This window comes from Mastigoproctus giganteus, chromosome 3 (genome assembly GCF_048544385.1).
Source record: "Mastigoproctus giganteus isolate SK-2022 chromosome 3, ASM4854438v1, whole genome shotgun sequence".
Taxonomy (NCBI): domain Eukaryota; kingdom Metazoa; phylum Arthropoda; class Arachnida; order Uropygi; family Thelyphonidae; genus Mastigoproctus; species Mastigoproctus giganteus.
Window position 1 is genome coordinate 9,303,374 of NC_143577.1, and position 18,765 is coordinate 9,322,138.

The 18,765-nt window shown below is 36.7% G+C and overlaps 1 protein-coding gene across 3 annotated transcripts in view; it reads left to right on the forward strand.

Annotated features, from left to right (window-relative positions):
- The window catches only part of LOC150087653 (uncharacterized), a 354,571-nt gene that overhangs the window by 125,202 nt on the left and 210,604 nt on the right, over nucleotides 1-18,765 (forward strand). For all 3 annotated transcript variants that reach the window (XR_016546750.1, XM_090369903.1, XM_090369902.1), the window contains exons 3-15: nucleotides 1,831-2,008; nucleotides 5,911-5,983; nucleotides 8,176-8,271; nucleotides 11,817-12,003; nucleotides 12,345-12,819; nucleotides 14,340-14,435; nucleotides 14,668-14,802; nucleotides 14,938-15,090; nucleotides 15,173-15,305; nucleotides 16,005-16,075; nucleotides 16,478-16,664; nucleotides 16,755-16,907; nucleotides 18,543-18,632. Coding sequence is in view for 2 of the 3 variants with exons in the window: in XM_090369903.1 (XP_090226029.1) it covers nucleotides 1,831-2,008; nucleotides 5,911-5,983; nucleotides 8,176-8,271; nucleotides 11,817-12,003; nucleotides 12,345-12,819; nucleotides 14,340-14,435; nucleotides 14,668-14,802; nucleotides 14,938-15,090; nucleotides 15,173-15,305; nucleotides 16,005-16,075; nucleotides 16,478-16,664; nucleotides 16,755-16,907; nucleotides 18,543-18,632 (2,027 nt within the window). In the remaining variant the exon portion in view is untranslated. The remainder of the gene's footprint in view (nucleotides 1-1,830; nucleotides 2,009-5,910; nucleotides 5,984-8,175; nucleotides 8,272-11,816; nucleotides 12,004-12,344; nucleotides 12,820-14,339; nucleotides 14,436-14,667; nucleotides 14,803-14,937; nucleotides 15,091-15,172; nucleotides 15,306-16,004; nucleotides 16,076-16,477; nucleotides 16,665-16,754; nucleotides 16,908-18,542; nucleotides 18,633-18,765) is intronic.

An 18,765-nucleotide genomic window follows, 5' to 3' on the forward strand; every position in this document is an offset into this window, starting at 1 on the left:
AGGTACGCGATGTGGCCGTCAGCTGTTGTAGCCCATTCGCGGCAAAGTGCGACTAGTGGTCCGTTGCGATATTTTGTTCTGCGCACCAAGGTTGTATTCTGACGTGATGGGTGACATTGTGGCCCGTCTGTTTGCTTGCACAATTCTAGCCATCCTCCTCTGACTTCTCCCATCAACAAGCGATTTTCTTCCACAGGAGTGCCGTTAAGAGGATATTTTCTGTTCGTTGCACCATTCTCGATACACCCTTGAAACTGTGGTGCGTGAAAAGTTCAAGAGAACTGCCGTTTCAGAGATGCTTCGTCCAGCACGTCTTGCACCTACTACCATGCCACGTTGGAAGTCCGTTAGCTCACTCCTTTTCCCCATTCTTGCTACGGTTTGTACTAGAAAAGTTGTTCTGCTGCATTTATATCCAAAACTGTGGTCATGTGACTTGCAACGTTGTGGGACTAACCATTTGTGTGGATAGCAGGGGTGTACCTAATAAAGTGGCAGCACAGTGTACGTCATAGAACAATGGATTTCAATATTTCAACAGGGTTCTAATCTATAGGTTACCCTGTGTGGACATTGCTCCCTAAAAGGTTTCAGAGAGAAAGACATCTTGGAGGGTTCTTGTTCAGATGGACTTTGGACATTGTTGCCTACTTTGAATGGATGTACCTCAGTCTCTATACGGTACTATGAACTGTATTTGTAACACTGTATGTATGGTATTGTAATATACGGCGGGGTTGCCCGAATTTGGCAGGGATCGCTGAAACAAAAAGAAAACCTCCAATTGGGGCAGCACACTGGCTGATAATCTGTTAGTCGGTCTCAAGTGTACATAGCAAGGTTTTTTTTCCCCAGAAACTGGCGCTTTTCATCCAGCAAAACAAGCAAATCGACCATAGAACAGACATAATCCACATGGGTATATGTAATAACCTACCGGGTGACCCTAATATAATAGTTTGGTTTGGTTTGTGCGGGTCTCACACGCTGTGCATCAGAACAGATTAATATTTACTAGCAGAGTAGACGTAGGATGTGGGCATTGCTCTGATTACTGGTGCGAGTCTGCTCTGCTCTCCTCTCCCTTACTGAACTTCCAATGTCTGCTATTAAGTATTTATGTATTGTATGAGTGGATTCATGTCTCTGTCTTTAAGTACAGTATTGTATAATATGGCGGAAATGCCAGTATAATAAATACATAAGTAAATAAAGATCATAGGAGGTTACAACCACCTATTTGAGAAGAATATTACCATTAACCATATTTAGCGATCACGTGAAATCGAACCAGGTCAACTAAATACTCTAGAATTGTTTATTTGGCCATCTCAGCCAATGAAATGTTCTGTTTTTACTCCAGCACCATCATATTGTGAGTGAAGTTTATAACTACTCTTTAATGAATGATCTTTATTATACGATAATGACCATTACCATTAACCTTATTTAGTGATTATATGGACTAGAACCAGTCAACTCCATCGCATGTACTTCTGCGCTATCGGATTGACCACTCGGTAAGAAGTAACTAAGAAATGAAGAAAACATAAGAACGTCAGATCCTGTAATCCTTAAAGATAAATATAAATAAACTTTGTTTTCGGTACCTATCCATTTTACTTGCTTTTTAGTGGATTTAGTGTTAAATATCTGTAAATAATTCTAATGTTTATTTGATCATAAGCTCTTAAGGTTCGATGGTATCCAACAATCACCAGGGAATGCTTCCAATCTCAAAAATTAATAATTCCTGCTTTGAAATTCTCTGTTTCATTAAAATGCATGTTGAGTGTTGGCTCCTGGAACTAATGAATTCTTTCCCTGTAGCTCTCAGTCGCCTAAAGGCCAGGAAGAGACAGTGGTACGTCTTTGACGAAACCGGATGTCAACTATTATACTACAAAACTGAGACGGATTCCAGGAGCAAGCAACCGCTAGGTGTAATCAACATCAGGGGCGCTGCTATCTCTCTAACCCTCGAAGAGAGTAACCAGTTTGTAATTCAGTAAGTCTAATTAAAATTTTTTAAAAAGTTCAATGTAAATGTTTTTTGTAAATTCGGGTGATAATTGGTGTTGATTCAACATCTTTTCCTCCATAAAATTCTTCGAGTGGCTACTAGCAGTAAAAGACCCATCCACTGTTTTGTTGCTGCATCCCTGCACATCATCAAAAAAAATGGCCCCAGGAATGGTGACTTCATTTCCCCAGAGGGCCAGTGTTTATTGCTTACTTTAAAACAGTTTCGATTCCAAGCAAAGAAAACCCCGGTTGCTATAGAAACGTATCTTCAGTTACCACGGCAGCGATGAAAATGTCGTTGGCGTCAGACCACTTCTGACTTGCAATACAACGAAGATCTCTGTTTGGTAGAATTTTAAATTAACTTTTCATAATTTCCCGAGGAAGTCCTGTCAGGACTGTGTGTATTTGGGTAATATTTGCCTTAGGGGAGAGATGAACTTCGATTTCTAACCAGAGAGACAATATCGTAATCCTTGTACACTGTTTGAAACATCCCCAAGGGCACACAGACGAGCAAAGGTTTATTAATAATTGACCAATGACTGCGCTCGAAAAAATAAAGCTATTTTTTATTAAATTCTAAACGAGATTTCTATTTTAAAATCATTAAAAATATAATAATAAATAAAATAGAAAAATATTCACCGGAGAAGGCTAAGGTAAGCCTTTTATTTTCTGTTCAAATTCCTTGCACGGGTTGGAGGTTGAGAAGATGAAAGAAGATATTTGTTGACATTAGACTTCTGTAAATTGTAATTTTCTGGGTATGAAGGAAGGTTGTTCCAGAAAATGGAAGTTGAAGGAATAAATGAGGAAGAAGAAAAGTTGCTTCTGTGAGTTTGAAGTTGGACAGTAAAAGGATGTTGACTGATTGTAGCACGTGTTCAAACTGTTCTTGTAGAGAGAAAGCAGGAATTATAGAAGCCAATTCAGAAGAACAGGGCCCATGAAAGTATCTATAGAAAAGTATCAATAGGGATATATACGATGTAATGTGCTATCATCAGCAAAACTATGGATAGGATTTCCGGTCAATGGAAGAAGGTCATTAATATACAAGAGGAAAAAAGTGGGAGAAAGAACTGAACCTTGGAGTACACCAGCATTAGTGGAGAAATTAGAAGACAGAGAGCCATCAACCATCACCCTCAGTGAGCGATCAGAGAGAAAACTGGATAACCAATTACAGAAACTGTTGATAAACCATACGATGGAAACTTATTTAGAAGACCTTTATGCCAAATAGGATCGAAAGCCTTTGAAATGTCAAGAGCAACAGCTTGAGTTTCACCAAACTTTTCCATTGAATTTGTCCATAGATGGGTAACATACTCCAGAATATCACCATTGCATCGAAACTGATGGAATCCATACTGGCGATCATTGAACAGATGGATGGTTTCTAGACAGTTTAAGAATTGACCGTTAATTGTTTTCTCCATTTCTTTGGAAAGAGTAGAGGTGACTGCAGTGGGACGATAACTAGATGAGAGGGATTTGTCACCCTCTTTTAGAAACTGGCTAGATATGAGCAAATTTCCAAGAAGAAGAAGGAAAAACACCTTTATATTTACTCATAATCATGAGAAAGAGCGATAAACATATTTTAATTTAAGCTGAAAGTTATAAACGCAAGTTTTATTTTAGATTTTATTTCCTCCTGTCAATACGCTGTTATTTACTGAGAATTTATGAAAAGCGCCATCTGAAGGAAATGTGAAAAAAAACAAACAAGCAGAAGATAACTGTTCAAACGTAGATAATAAACTGCGCATAATAACAGCGCACTTCAATTTATAAGTAGAACTGTTGCCATAGTTACTAGAATAAAAATGTCATAATTGGACTATCAAGCATTACTTCCATATTTATATTATCTAAAATAAGTGGATGGCAACTGAAATTCCAAAAAAAGCCTTTTATCTTATCTAGTTTTACAAAAAAGGATTCGTAATAAAATAAATTTTCGTTCTAGAGTTTGAATTACCCACTCTTTGTAATTTAATTTACTTAATGGTCTGTAAATTATAATAAAAAGGATTCTTAGTTTCGTATTTAATTTCCTTCGCTTTCAGCGAGAGCTGAAATAATCTCGAACGAAACTTTTGCAGGTTCTTGAAATGCTGGAAATATTAATATTACATCGCAGAAAGGCTAACTCTACTTTCAGGTGATTAACTGGATGTGTTTGGACGTCTATATTATAGTGACGTGGGCTATTACATGATGAATAATGAAGCCATTCTCACAAACACTTGGACCACACCAGCGTTTGCTTTTCTGCGTCTCCTGCCAAATTATAACACGCGTGAAGGCGGATAGGCTACTGATGAGGGATTACAGAAGGACTGCTCGGTGCTATTCATCATAAGAGGGCAATTAATCGCTGCACCCTCTGGTGTTAAATATTGGAACTAACCTCTTGTTTGTTTTAAGCTATTTAGTCTGCTAGGAGGAAAATGCCCTTAATGTTTAGAAAGCTCTACGCCATAATGTGTTGCTGAGTCATTACGCTAATTAGGCTCCTACTAAGTACTCTTCGACCCAAGTTTTCTGGAAGAAATGAAAAGACTTGGTATCCATCAACTTCTTGTTTAACAGAGCGAGTAAAACAATATAATGCTTCTGCAGTCCAGTTCGACACCCTTCTTCCCCTGCTCCTTATACCAGATGTTTGCCCTCAACGATCTTTATTGCATTTAATTAATCTTAAGAGCCCTAACAGACATCAAGCAATTGAAATTTATATTATAATCATTTGCTCTAGTATCACAATGCGCTGTTGTGTACACCTTTTCTTCCCATATTAACAACCATCGCCGTGTTTTAAGATTTGAAAATTATTGTGATACACCGCCCCACCATTAATATCTGGACGCCCCTCTGTTGATAGTTGGTTAACTCCTACCCATGTATCATGGGTAGGAGTATCATGGAAGATGCTGTTATCAACGGAATTAACAGATTTACAGCGCAGAATGATCTCACAGCACCACATAACAAACGGTCTGTACGTGATGGTATTGAAGTCCATTGGTGACATTATATACAAATGGAAGTGGACTGATGCTGAAACCAAATGACCAGAAAAGCTGGCTGAACTTGACAGGAGAGCCCTGCAAAGAATCGACCGCTTGGAACGGAAGTCGACGTTGTTGCAGTACACACACACACACACAGACCTTAGTACAGTACGCATGATATGGTTTACTACGGTCGTGCAGCCATCCACAAGCCAACTCCTATTAAATCCAGACGCTTTTGGTAGTTTGGTGTAAGGTCCACAGTTCTTGGACCAATGGAAGGCTGTGCTTTGGAGTGAGGAGTCATGGTACATGGTCTATCATTCTAATTGTCCTGCCTAGATGAGCGGATGCCCAGAGAAATGGAATGTGGTGGAGGCAGCGTGATGGTTTGGGGTTGTTTTTCTTGGTTTGGCCTGGCACCATTGGTTGTTTTGGCAGCACGTCGGGGGATGGTCCGTACCTATATCAACAAACAAAGCTCCATGTCATACTCCTCACGTTATGATTGACTGGTTTGGGGATATGAGCGTCCAAAAGTTGGGCTGTCCAGTCCCGAGATCTGATTTCAATCCTATAGAGAACCTTTGGAATCAATTGAACTGTCGGGTGTGTGAGGACAGGCTGCCTAAAGTACAGCTGAACTGTTCGCTGCTTTGAAGGCCAAATATTGGAGGACATTTACAACCAAAATGGCGGAGAGTGCTCCACATAGACTAGAGGCGGTCGTAAAGGCTTAGGCATTATTAGGTTTACTCTAAATAATGGTTATTTATAAATAAGTAGATCTCCGGATATTAATGGTAGGGTATATTGTTAAGACTAAATACAATACCTGATAAGTTTTTATTTCTTCCAGCTCTGAAGGAAAAGATTACGCCCTAGCAGCTGACAGTCATGAATCAATGATGATATGGGTAGTTGCATTACAGGTATGTTTCTTCATTCTTCTTTTACTTCATTTAACCCTAGTTCACAGGATCGGTCCTAAAGTTGAGGGCAATAGGCATGAGACACCCGATCTCAGTATTTAAGGGCGGCTCAGTATATATACTCACTAGACATACAATTTCACCAAATACGTGATAGAGAATCCCACCTCGGTATTTGCACCGGGGTTTCTATACTCTAGGACCGACCTTGCGTAGTTAGTGTTAGACATATAGTGCAAGGAAGTCACAGGCTTTGCTGCACCCGCAAACTAACACAAAAAAAAAAAAATTATACCCTTCCTACTCACATAAGTAACCATCCAGTTGACCTTTGAATTTCTTAAAATTATCAGTTTCAACTCTATTCAGACAACTTGTTCTACTAATCAACAATTTGCTGGCTAAAACTAAACTTCCTACCAGTCTACCCCATTTATGGCCCCTAGCTCACTGAAAATTCCACTTTCATTCATTTTACTAACCCCTCTCAGAGTCTTGTAAACCTCAATCAGGTACCTTTTAAAGTTCTGGTTGCCAAATTCTGTAGCTACGCATAACGGTAGCCACGTAAAGTTGAAGTCTTTCCTCATAGTCGCCCTTTTCTGGCTCTCGCCTTGAAGATGCCCGTCTGTTGACCCCTCAAGGAGTTTGATGTTCTTTTTTTCAGGTGAGGTCTCCGCCTGAAATGAAAGTGAAATGCGATCTTACAGTTGCTTATACAGTGGGTCTGTGACCTCTTTATCTCTGCAAGATATTGTTCGATAAATCATCGATAGGACACCATGGGCTTTACTAGTCGCCTGTTTTCACTCAGAAAACTTCAAATCTGCCTGTATCGAAACTCCCAGAACTCTTTCTTCCTCTACTGTTTTTCATTTAACCTCACCAAGTGAATAAGTTATTTTGGGGTTGCTATTCCCTAAGTGTGAGACCTTGCATTTTGCTGCATTAAAACATAGCTACCACTTTTCTGACCATTCTTGAAGTCTGTTCAAATCATCCTGAAGGAGCCTTGGCATTGATATTAACGACTCTCCCAATACACCCTTTACGTCGTCAGCAAAGTTTGACATCACACCTGCTGTCCCTTTCTTCTATGAAAATAAGAAACAACAGTGGTCCAAGAGTGTTACACCAATATGAAGAATACCCATTAATCACATCTGTCCTTACCGCCTTCTGTCCTACAGACATCTTAGAATCTCTCCAGTAATTCCAACATGTTCCAGCTCATTGAGTAACTTCCCATGAGGGACTGAGTCAAATGCCTTGCTAAAATCCTAATAAACCTTGTCGAAATTATGCCCTATCCAACTCACGAGTAACTGTCAAAATAGCTTACCACGTTAGTTAAATATGCTTTTCCTCTAACAAAACTGTGTTGTGTGTGTGTGTCCTTCGGGATGCCATTTCCAAATGTTCTTTTATTTAAATTTATTTAAATGTTCTTGTAGTTACCGACTTTCTCTTAGTTGTTGTTGTTGCTGCTGTTGTAATAGGGTTTTAGATGCATCGGCAACTTAGGCCATATTGCGCTGTCTATGTTGGCACTTCTCCACTCCAAAGGAATCTCCCCCGAGTCCACTGATGCCCTCATAATTAACCTCAGTGCTTCAATGCACTTTCTGGCCGCCTCCTTCAAACTTACTGGCTGTATGACATCAGCTCCAAGAGCCTTACTTGCCGTTAAACTCCAAAGTTTTTTCTAATCTGAAATATCAGCAACGCTGAATTACCGCTTTCCAGCTTTACTAATGCAACCCTCCACAGCATGAAGGATCTTTCTTCCTTATAGATGAATGAGAAGTACCTATTCATTTCATCAACAACATCATCTTGGTTATTTGAGACTTTTCCGTACTCTCTCTCTCTCTCTCTCTCTCTCTCTCTCTCTCTCTCTCTCTCTCTCTCTCTCTCTTTACACAAGGGTCCGATCTGATTCGTTTTCTCTTTCTTTGAATTCACATACATGAAAAACTCCTTGTCCCCATTCTTTTCTCTCTTAGCCAGTGCTTTCTCGTTCAGCCTTCACCACCCTAACCTTTTTTGTGTACTATTGCAGATCACCTCGTATCAGCAAAACTGCGAAGTGTTGATTGAGCCCATGGTCTCTATTTTAATATTATCCATAACTAGAATTAGAAAATTGAGTGTTTAGCAGTCTTAATTTTGTTAACTTTGTTCGTTTGCAGTCAAAACGTGACGCCTCCGTTAACAAAGTTCGAGCAACGACAGAAGACAGTTCTTTAATGAAGAAAGAAGCCGTTCAAAAAACAGATTCTTACCCGGTAAGTTTTTATAATTAAGAATTATAAAAATTAATTTTAATTTTTATAATTAAAATTATCTTCTCTGAACACCAACGGTGGAGAATTGGAAAAAAACCTTCCTAATTTGACGAATCCTGATTCTTGCTATTTCACGCTGATGGCAGGATCAAAATATGCCGAAAACTTGAGCCCATAGAACCATCCTGTCAGATGTCTAAAATGTAGGCGGGCAGTGATCATGAAAGGAAGTTTGCGTGGTGGATATTAGGCACCTTGATACCAGTGAAGTACAACGTTCGCATGCGACAGGTTATGGGGAAAATTGTTTCCACCAAGGCGTCCCTTGAGGGTTGCAGTATATCCATCTACAAATGGGTTATTCTAACAAAATAATGCACCATGTCACAAGATCAAAAATACATTGACAGTGACTCCCCGCCACTAGATCTCAATCTAATTGAGCACCTGTAGGCGGAATGAGCAATACTTTCAACACCTGGTTAGGTCAATGTTAGACAAATCCTGGCTGTTACGAGAGCTAAAGAGGAGCGAGGCTACTCGCTATTAAGTAAATTTACCCCAATAAAATGACCGCTTAGTGTAATGCCAACAATCGTATAACACTCCTCAGCCAACAATTATACAACAATCATAAGTCAACAGTGGTATAACAGTAGTCAGTAAACAATCATACAACAACCATAAGTCAACAATGATATAACAGTCGTCAGTCAACAATGATACAACAATCATAAGTCAACAATGGTATAACGGTCGTCAGTCAATAATGAGACAACAATGGTATAACAGTCAATGAGACAACAATGATATAACAATAAGTCAACAATGATACCTGCTTATCAACAATTACTCGACAATACTAGAATCTCTTTATGAACAACTATTCAACAATGAAAACAGTTTTACTGGTGTCTACCTGTATTAAATATTTAATATAGGTAACACGACACCAGTAAAATTTGTTCTTAGAACTGTATTTGAACTTTGATTCAAACCGCTTTGTACAGAATTTATCGCGTTCCAAATCTTAAAAAAAAAAATCTTAAAATCATTAAAAAAAATAAAATCTACAAAGTGCGTTGATGAATTTATGACAGAAAGCGAATCTGAGATCTCCACCATCCAATATTTCAGCCTTCCTCTGAGCAAGATTACCTCATAAATACGAATGGAATAAACATAGATTCATTCGGACAGTCGTCGATTCTCTGAGAAGTAGCTCTCGCTTAGTTAAAGCAGCTGCCGCTAGTCGGCAGCACTAGCTCCCATCGAGTGTTGATCACAAAGGTTATAATTTCACCCGCTGTTACCGATGGTTACAGAAATCAACTTTCCGTTATATTTGTTCAGCGACTGTCACGCTGAAACTCTTTTAACACATCTGCACCAGTAAATATTTAGACAGCAGAAAGAATTTACCTCTTCCATCTGCCCACCGCTGTCGGCTGCCTCTTCACTATTTGACATTTAGCGAGCGCACATCTCATCTCCGGTGTTGAGGATGTCAACTGCACTAGCGCGCATTATTATTCGGTCGAAGCCGTATACACCGCCCACATAACCAATAAATACATTTCGCCTCGTGTCAACCACATTGACAGCAAGAGCGAGTCGAAATCCCGAGCGGCTTTGGAGGATGAGTGCAAATCCCATTACCTTCGGAAGGATCCACGAGGATTTTGAATGGGACCTGGGTTCACCAACAAATAGTGTGACCTGATCGTTCTAACCAGTCCACTCCCTCGTATTCTTAGCTGATACTTTACTAGTATAATGTATTTTCAGGAAAATTGTATTTTCTGTCCGCCAACCAGGAAAGTCACGCTTTAAAAAACTCAGAAATAGATATCACAGGATAATTATAAGAAATATACATAATTATTCTTAATGGCATCTCATATTATGCTTCCGGCTAATTTGAATAAATATTCTGAACTAGCCGGAAGCATAAAGTGAGAATAATATTCCGAATTAGCCAGAAGCATGACTTTCTTGGTAGGCGGATCAAAATAAAAACATTTCTTCAGAATTCTGGAAACTAAAGTAATTAATGGTATCAGTTTTAATTGCTTTAATCTTGGTTGAGCATTAAGGTGCCTTTATTTTTAATGAGCTAAAAAGCTATTGGCCCAACCCATTGTAAATAAACTTTAAAAATAATAGTAAAAAGTTTAAGTGTAAACATTTTGTAGCTGTGTAAATTTTGTTAAAGTTTTGTTACCTGCGGTTTCGTTGTGATTTTGTCACGAATGGGTAATTTTGATTTTTTTTTTTTTTTTAATAATAAGGAAAGTAACTGATTTGATTAATTGGACTTTTGACCTAATTCCTAAGCTTATTATTATTATTATTATTATTATTATTATTCATATGGTACAAGGAAGTCTGAGGTTTATGCTGCACCAGCCAAAAAAAAAAATTCCTCAGTTACCCCCTGTGTGTGTGTGTGTGTGTGTGTGAGAGAGAGAGAGAGAGAGAGAGAGAGAGAGAGAGAGAGAGAGAGAAATAGAAACACATCACCAAGAAAGAGAAGAATGATGATATCCAGCTCAGGACCCTGGGTGTGCCAAGCCCATACTCACCAGATGTGAGCCCCCGGGGTTCAAGATCCGTCCTCGATCTGGTCATCAGACCTCAGACCATACAAGGCTGTTAAAAACTCCTCATGCCTTAGATATCTAAGATTGCCCTATTAATTAGGTCAAAAGCACTTAATTAATAAACCTTGTATTATCCACGTGCTTCATTTCAAAATAATCGGTTATTTTACTGTTGTATAAATAAAATAAAAACGATAACATCAAATAAATAAAATAAAATAAATTTAAAAAAAGATAAAATAAAAAAATCACATTAAATAAATAAAATAAAATAAAATAAAATAAAAAAGATCACATAAAATAAATAAAATGAAATAAAAAAGATAAAATAATATAATAAAGAGATAAAATAAAAAGATAAAATAAATAAAATAAAATAAAAAAGATAAAATAAAATAAAAATATAAATAAAATAAAAATATAAATAAAATAAAATAAATAAAAAAGATAAAATAAATAAAAAAGATAAAATAAATAAAATAAAATAAAGTAAAATAGAAAAGATAAATAAAATAAACAAGTCATTAATAAAATAAAATAAATTAAATTAAATTAAATTAAATAGATAAATAAAATAAAAATGTCCTGATGTGTACTTTTTTATTTACTACATAAATGCGCAAAAGTGCTACGAGATGGCGCCACAGTTGCCATTTATTATCAGCAGCATACGATGCAAGAAAGCAAACATATATGCGAATTTTCGCAGGTCTATCCTGCAGCCATCCCCTTTCTCATAAACGCCCACATACAATGGGACATAAATTTATGTCCCATTGTATGCGTGTGTGTTGTCCCATAAAGAAAATCTCATAAACACAGACGAGCTCCATTGATCCCATCCCATAATGAATAAAAAAAAATAAAAAAATCCAATTATGTTTTCATTTTAAAGTGAATTTCTGAGACAAACTTTAAAGTGTCACGTGTTCACTGTTGCAGAGTGACCAGGAGATCCAGGCAGTACTGAGGAAAGCTCAGAACGCAGAAGAAAAACCAAAAGTATTTCGAACGCAGTCGTTGCATTTGAGGGGAAAATCGAAGAATGAACCCGCTCGCCAGAACGCGGTGACCCGCATGCGTAACCTGTGGATGGGACAGAACGCAGAAGCGGAATCCAGTTGTAAAGGTAAAAATTGTCTTTGCGCATGCGCCAAGATTAACAATAAAACGGTCACTATGGTAACCAAAGACAGTCACCATGGTAACCACTGTAGTAACAATGGTAACGAAAAAAATGCGCCAAAATATATTTCCGCGATACTCATTCGCGGTTACTATGGTAACGCTCGTTGCCGCAATTATATAGTCGCCGAAATGGGCACGATACCATAGCAACCAAATGTGGTGGTTGCCATGGAGATCACATGTCACCGTAATTTATTTTCTTGACGATATTTAAAAGTGCGGTCCCCCATCGATCTATTTATCTGATCCTTTGCTTTTTTTCTCCCCTCCACCTTTCTGTAGACAGGTTACACCCCCAGTATCGTCTGTCACCCCTTCCCCAAAGTGCCAGTCTGTCTGACGGTGAGGAAGTTGTCCGCAACTGCAAACCGACTTTCAGGACGACGGAACGCAAAGAAATGTGCGCGCTGTCCGCCAACAGAGTTGACCCTGCCGTCCAAGCTATCGAATCCGACCTGACAGCGACCGACGACAACAACAACGACAACCACAGCGAAACACCAAAGTCTTCGAACATGCCCAACGGCGCCACCAACGGAAGTGCGAGGTCGTCGTCCTCCTGTTCGACCACCGATTCCTGCGATGCGTCCGACGATGCGTTTGAGGAGGATGAAGGGGAGGCAGTCGGGTCCCTGAGGGAGAACAGGAGAGTGTCCGTGCATTCGATCGTGTCCAGAGACAAAATTCGCTTACTTCGTCAAATGAACTCTGACCCCCTGAGAGCTGACGACCCCAGGACAACGAAGGACAGAACAAGGTCAGAGAAGTCATAAAATAATTAAAATTTAATAATAAGGAATTTAAATAAAAAATTATTTTAAAATAACTAAACAGTAAATGCAATTTTCAATCTAACCAACACACCGTACAGCATACTCTATATACATACACTCACTGGCCAAAAAGTTAGAAACCGTTATACAGTATCTAGTAGGGCCACCTTTGGCCAGAATTACTGCCAGTACATGGCATGGATTCCAGTTGGTGTCAAAGAGAGTCTATCCACAGATTTAACCTTTCTTTCATCAAGATATTTGTCAGCTGCTGTATTGTAGTCAGTAGAGAACCACGAAGCCGAACAGCCCTTTTCAGCTATCAGATATTTTCAATTGGATTCAGCTCTGGAGTATTAGGCGATCGGAACTGATATTGGAAATCTTAAAAATGATCCTCGAACTATTCAGACACAATTTTTGCGCGGTGAATGAGTTGTCGTCTTGAAAGAATCCATTGAAATCCGGATAAAAATGAAGCATTGCAAGATGGAATTGGTTCGTGTGGTATTCAATGAATACCATACGAACACGAATACCTTTCTGTGGTATTCATTGGCGATAACGAGACCTTCTAACGGTATGATCGGCTCCGGTCGGTGCTAACAGAACATATCCCATACCACGATACCACCTGGACCAATTTGAGAGGTGAATACGAGAGAGTCTGGATGCATGACTTCATGAGGTTTACGTCACATTTTCACCTTACCATTAGTTCAATATATATATATATATATATATACATAAATCGAGATCCGTCAGACCACATGATCTTTTCCCATTGTGGAACAGTGGCCGTTCTTGCCACCATTCCAGTTGAATCTTTCGATTTTTTACTGAAGTTGCTACAAAATCTGAGATTCTCCAACTGCCACAGCATTTGTCGGTTGAGAATAGATCTTTCTTTCGTTACCCAAATTGAATTTTTAAGTCACTTTCTGGCCACTGGACCTTCATTCTGACGAACAATTCGCATTAAATTCTTGCAATCTCGTTGGTTGCTTTCGATACATCAGCGATTTCCTTTGTTTTCTCAATTTCGACTCCAGCTAAAAATGCAGCTTTCTGAAATCGGAAAGATCACCAGTCTTCCCAATCACCGGATCGACTAATAAGCCCCAGGAAAGCTTGCATACTGTCTATAGAAGGCTTCGTGACCTTGGTCTTTATACATGACAACCAGATGTCTGTGTGTTCCCAACGTCCAAAAGCGCCCAATGGAACTAATGCTTCTTTGATCAGTAAAGATTCCAGCTTTAATCTGATCCTGGACACGCTTTAATATGTAAGGATCAGAGAATGTAAGTGAGAAAGGACAATGGATCAGGGAATCGCTTGGATGGTGGGCTAGAATTGCTTTCATTCGCTGTACTGGTCTCTGTATATGGCCAGAATAATATACGATTTGTAATACCGATAAGTCCACTAAAATCATATCAATGCCCCACTCCCTCCGATGATATTTGGTACTCACCGTACTAAACCTTTCTTTCTTTTCCAGTTCTCTGTCCGGGAATTCTATGTCTGGTGATTCTGCCCTAGGTGGCAGCGAGTGCTCCTATTCTTCGAGGCTTCAAGAACTTGAAACAGAACTCATGTAAGTAACTTTAATCTTTGTATGGAAAGTGGTATATTTTATCTATTATCAAAAATAATGCATCCCGACAAAAGAAAGTATAAGATGCATGCTCTTGGAGGTATTTTGTCTTCTCTCCTTCATACTTACAATGCCACTGTTGTGATCTCAACAATCTTTTAGAAATTCTAAAAGATTGTTAAAGATTTTAAAGTTAGAAATTCTAACTTTGTTTTCGTTCTCTTTCTTACAGTACGATCAAATGCGAGCTTGCTAAGGCCCTGAATCGTGAATCCGCATATAAAAACGTGATCGAACAGAAGGAGGCGTCCGTAACGGAACTTAAAGATCGTCTGCAACGCGTCGAAGTCGGGATGGAAGAATTCTGGTAAGTTGGATTGTTCTGGTGAGTTAAAGTTGCGTTAGGAGTCATCAACTATATTATTTTCATATCTATGAATGGTCGCTTGAAATCCTAAATATTGATTGAAATCCTAAATATTCTTGCATCCTTGTTGTCTAGGAAACAATGTCCTGCGAAGAACGCAGCAGGGGCCCAGAGAATGCAGGAAAAATGTCGCATTTTGCAGAACCACAACAGATTCTTGAACGAGGAAGTTCTGAAGTTGGCGCGAATGCTCCAGCAGGAGCAGTCCAACAACCAGAAGAGCAAAGCGTAAGCAATATATCCAATAATAATCTTTTTTTTTTCTTTATCTTTCTCTTTTTTCTCTCTAAAATGTACTTTTTCCTATCAGACGAATCCACGAAATGGAAGGAGAAAATGACCAGTTTAAGAGAGACTATGTCTTCCTTCTTCAGTCATGTCTTCGTATAACTTGTACAGATGGGCCAGAAGCTATGGAAGTATATTTGTACGGAGGTGCAAGGGTAAGTTCACTATTTACCATTTTAGTATTTCTACCTAACTGTACCGAAAGTATGATCCTAATACTTTTGAGAGTACAGCGTACATAAAGCGTAACTTATACCTAATGAGAGGGTGATCTTTTATTCATTACACCATTTTATTCATCTGAAGAATGCAAAATATTGTTTAGAAACAGCTATTAACACCTCAACTACATTTAGCAATGTTGCGAAATTCAACATTTTTATCTCAGGACATATCACATGTCCAGAGATAAAAATCAGGCTGGTTCAAATCAGATGACATTGGAGACCATGCTAGTTCTTTATCATGCACCTCAGGGTAGTGGTTAGAAACCATCCTGTTGACAAAGATTTCATCCAGGAACTCCTGGACAATTCTGGAGAGTTGTCCAGGAGTTCCTGGATGAATTTTTTTCCTGGGAGAGTTGTCCAGGAATTCCTGGACAACCTTCACAACCTCAGCATTGCCAACCAACTCTCCAAGACTTTATAAATAGTACGATGAATAAAACTACCATGTATTTTGTAAAGTAGCAGAAATATTTTAATATATTGAAATATAGTGCTTTACACATTAATAGACAGATATAATTCCTAAGAATGGTATTGGATTGACCAAAATTTTCCATACTTGTCTATTCGAAGGGTAATAAAAAATACTTTCTTAATAAATTCTTTTCTTTTTTTACCATTTAGCACAAGGGGAGAGTTTTGGCACTTCTGGAAGAGGCCAGGAGGATCAATCCCACTTTGCCAAGTTACGACAGGTAAACAATACTTGGACAACTCTTAACATTGGTAGTTTGGAAGTAAAATTTTACACTCGGACTAACTTTTTCAACACTTTGGCGTCTTAGATCCACTTTGTATTCAAGGCAGCACTTTTGTTTCCTGGAAGTCGTAAACAAAAGTAGCGCGACCAATTTATCCCTGCTGTTGCCATGGTAACTGTTTCTGTGACATCAAAGACCCATCGCGGGTGTTGATTAGGTTTCATTTCAATTGCGCAACTTTTGACTCTTTCTAATTTTCGTTTTTGCCTTCTGAATAGCAATAAAGTCCCTTTATGCATATTCGAAGGAAGTGGCAACTGCTTTTTGTTCTCTCTCTCTCTCTCTCTCTCTACTTTCTTCGTGGTCTGAAAGTAGTTCTGTTTATTTTTTTTTCAGTTTAAGTAGTTCAACATGTCATGTGGATCCTCTGGGTTTTAAACACATCTACACAGATGACAGCCTTATCCTACACTATATATGCCGACAACTCCATCTACATTACAGCACCCTGGTTCCAGGCTACGAACGTCATCAACATCAGTGGAAAATTTACATTAAACAGAATACTAATCTGCATATGTCGGTAGGCCTCATTCACCTTAGTCCATCGATTATTTTATTGATTTTTCTATTTACTTTTCAGCTGATTATAAGCCCTTTTCTTCCATTATAGAAAGAATTAAAACTGCTTGTGCGAGGAGGGATACCAGCCCATTTACGCCGCAGAGTTTGGTGCGCCCTCTATCGAGCCAGAATTGGAGATGTTATGAGAGATAAAGGATCCCACTATTATAATTATCTTTGTAGCATGGCTCCAGACTCAGTAGTAAGTTTTATTCTCGTTGGTGAAGAATTATTTTATCTATTTTAATTAAATTTATCTGGTTATTTTAATTACTACTAGGGGGCTTTACCCCCTGCTCGCTGCTCTCACTTCTTTTGATAAAATAAAATAAAATACAGAAGCTTTCGACACTGTGTGTGTCTCTTCCTGAGCTATGAATACATAAATACGTTAAATCAAGGATGGTACCAAGTGATCATGCTCTAGCATGACCAGAGCAGAAGGTTGTTTTACCACAATAAAACAAGCTTCTGTTAGTATTTGTTACGTATGACCATGTAACCTGCATCCCTCTGCTCCCATTGGCTGAATAAATATCACTAGAGGAAAATTATTTTAATGTATAGAAAGATACTTATTGCTTTTTACCAATTTTAAAAATCATTTTGGTATTTTAAATTATTTTAATCATAAAAATTAATTTATTATAAATTTTAAAATAAGGAAAAGAATTATTTTATATTTTATGTATTTTAATTAAATTTATCTGGTTATTTTAATTATAATTATTATCTTATGCAATTTTTTAAATAATTTTGATATTTTAAATTATTTTAATCATAAAAATTGTTAGCATACATTTTAAAATATGGCAAAGAATTATTTTATCTATTTTAATTAAATTTATCTGGTTATATTAATTACTATAATTATTATCTTAACCTTTAATGTTAAAGTTTATTAAAATAAATAAATAAATAAATAGATGTATACATAAATAAAATACTAAACAGATATGAAAAAGTGTTAAAAAGCATTTTAAAATATGACGAAGAATTATTAAATTTATCTTATTGTTGTAATTACTATAATTATTATCTTATAAAAATTTTAAATATAATTTTGATATTTTAAATTATTTTAATCATAAAAATTATTTTATTATAAATTTTAAAATAAGGAAAAGAATTATTTTATATTTTATCTAATTTAATTAAATTTATCTGGTTATTTTAATTATTATAATTATTATTTCATGCATTTTTTAAAAATAATTTTGATATTTTAAATTATTTTAATCATAAAAATTATTTTATTATATATTTTAAAATATCGCGAAGAATTATTTTATCTATTTTAATTAAATTTATCCGGTTATTTTAATTATTATAATTATTATTTCATGCATTTTTTAAAAATAATTTTGATATTTTAAATTATTTTAATCATAAAAATTATTTTATTATATATTTTAAAATATCGCGAAGAATTATTTTATCTATTTTAATTAAATTTATCGGATCATTTTCATTACTATAATTATTATCTTATACCGATTTTTAAAATACTTTTTTATATTTTAAATTATTTTAATCATAAAAATTGTTTTTTTATAGATTTTAAAATATGGCGAAAATTTATTTTAACTATTTTAAATAAATTTGTCTGGTTACTTTATTTGCTATAATCATTATCTTATAAAAATTATCAAAATAATTTTGATATTTCAAATGATTTTAATCATAAAAATTATTTTATTATAAATTTTAAAATATATCTATATTTTTAGCACTACACTTATGCAGAGTTACACTCCTACTAAATGTAAAATAGAATGAAAATATTCTTAACTGAAGAAGGAAACGTGAATAAAATTGATATTTTTGTCTTTAATAGAAAGTAACTGAACACAGAAGACAAATTGCTCTGGATCTTCTTCGGACTATGCCTGAGAATATTCGTTTTTGTGATCAAAATGCTGATGGAGTAAGTCCTTTATTGTTTTAAATTTTTTTTGTGGAAAAATTTTAATAATTGTTAACTATTATACCTCTTTGTTGTTTTGATATAAGGATATGATAGTCAATCATGTTTAAACAGAAATTTGACGTATTGTGCT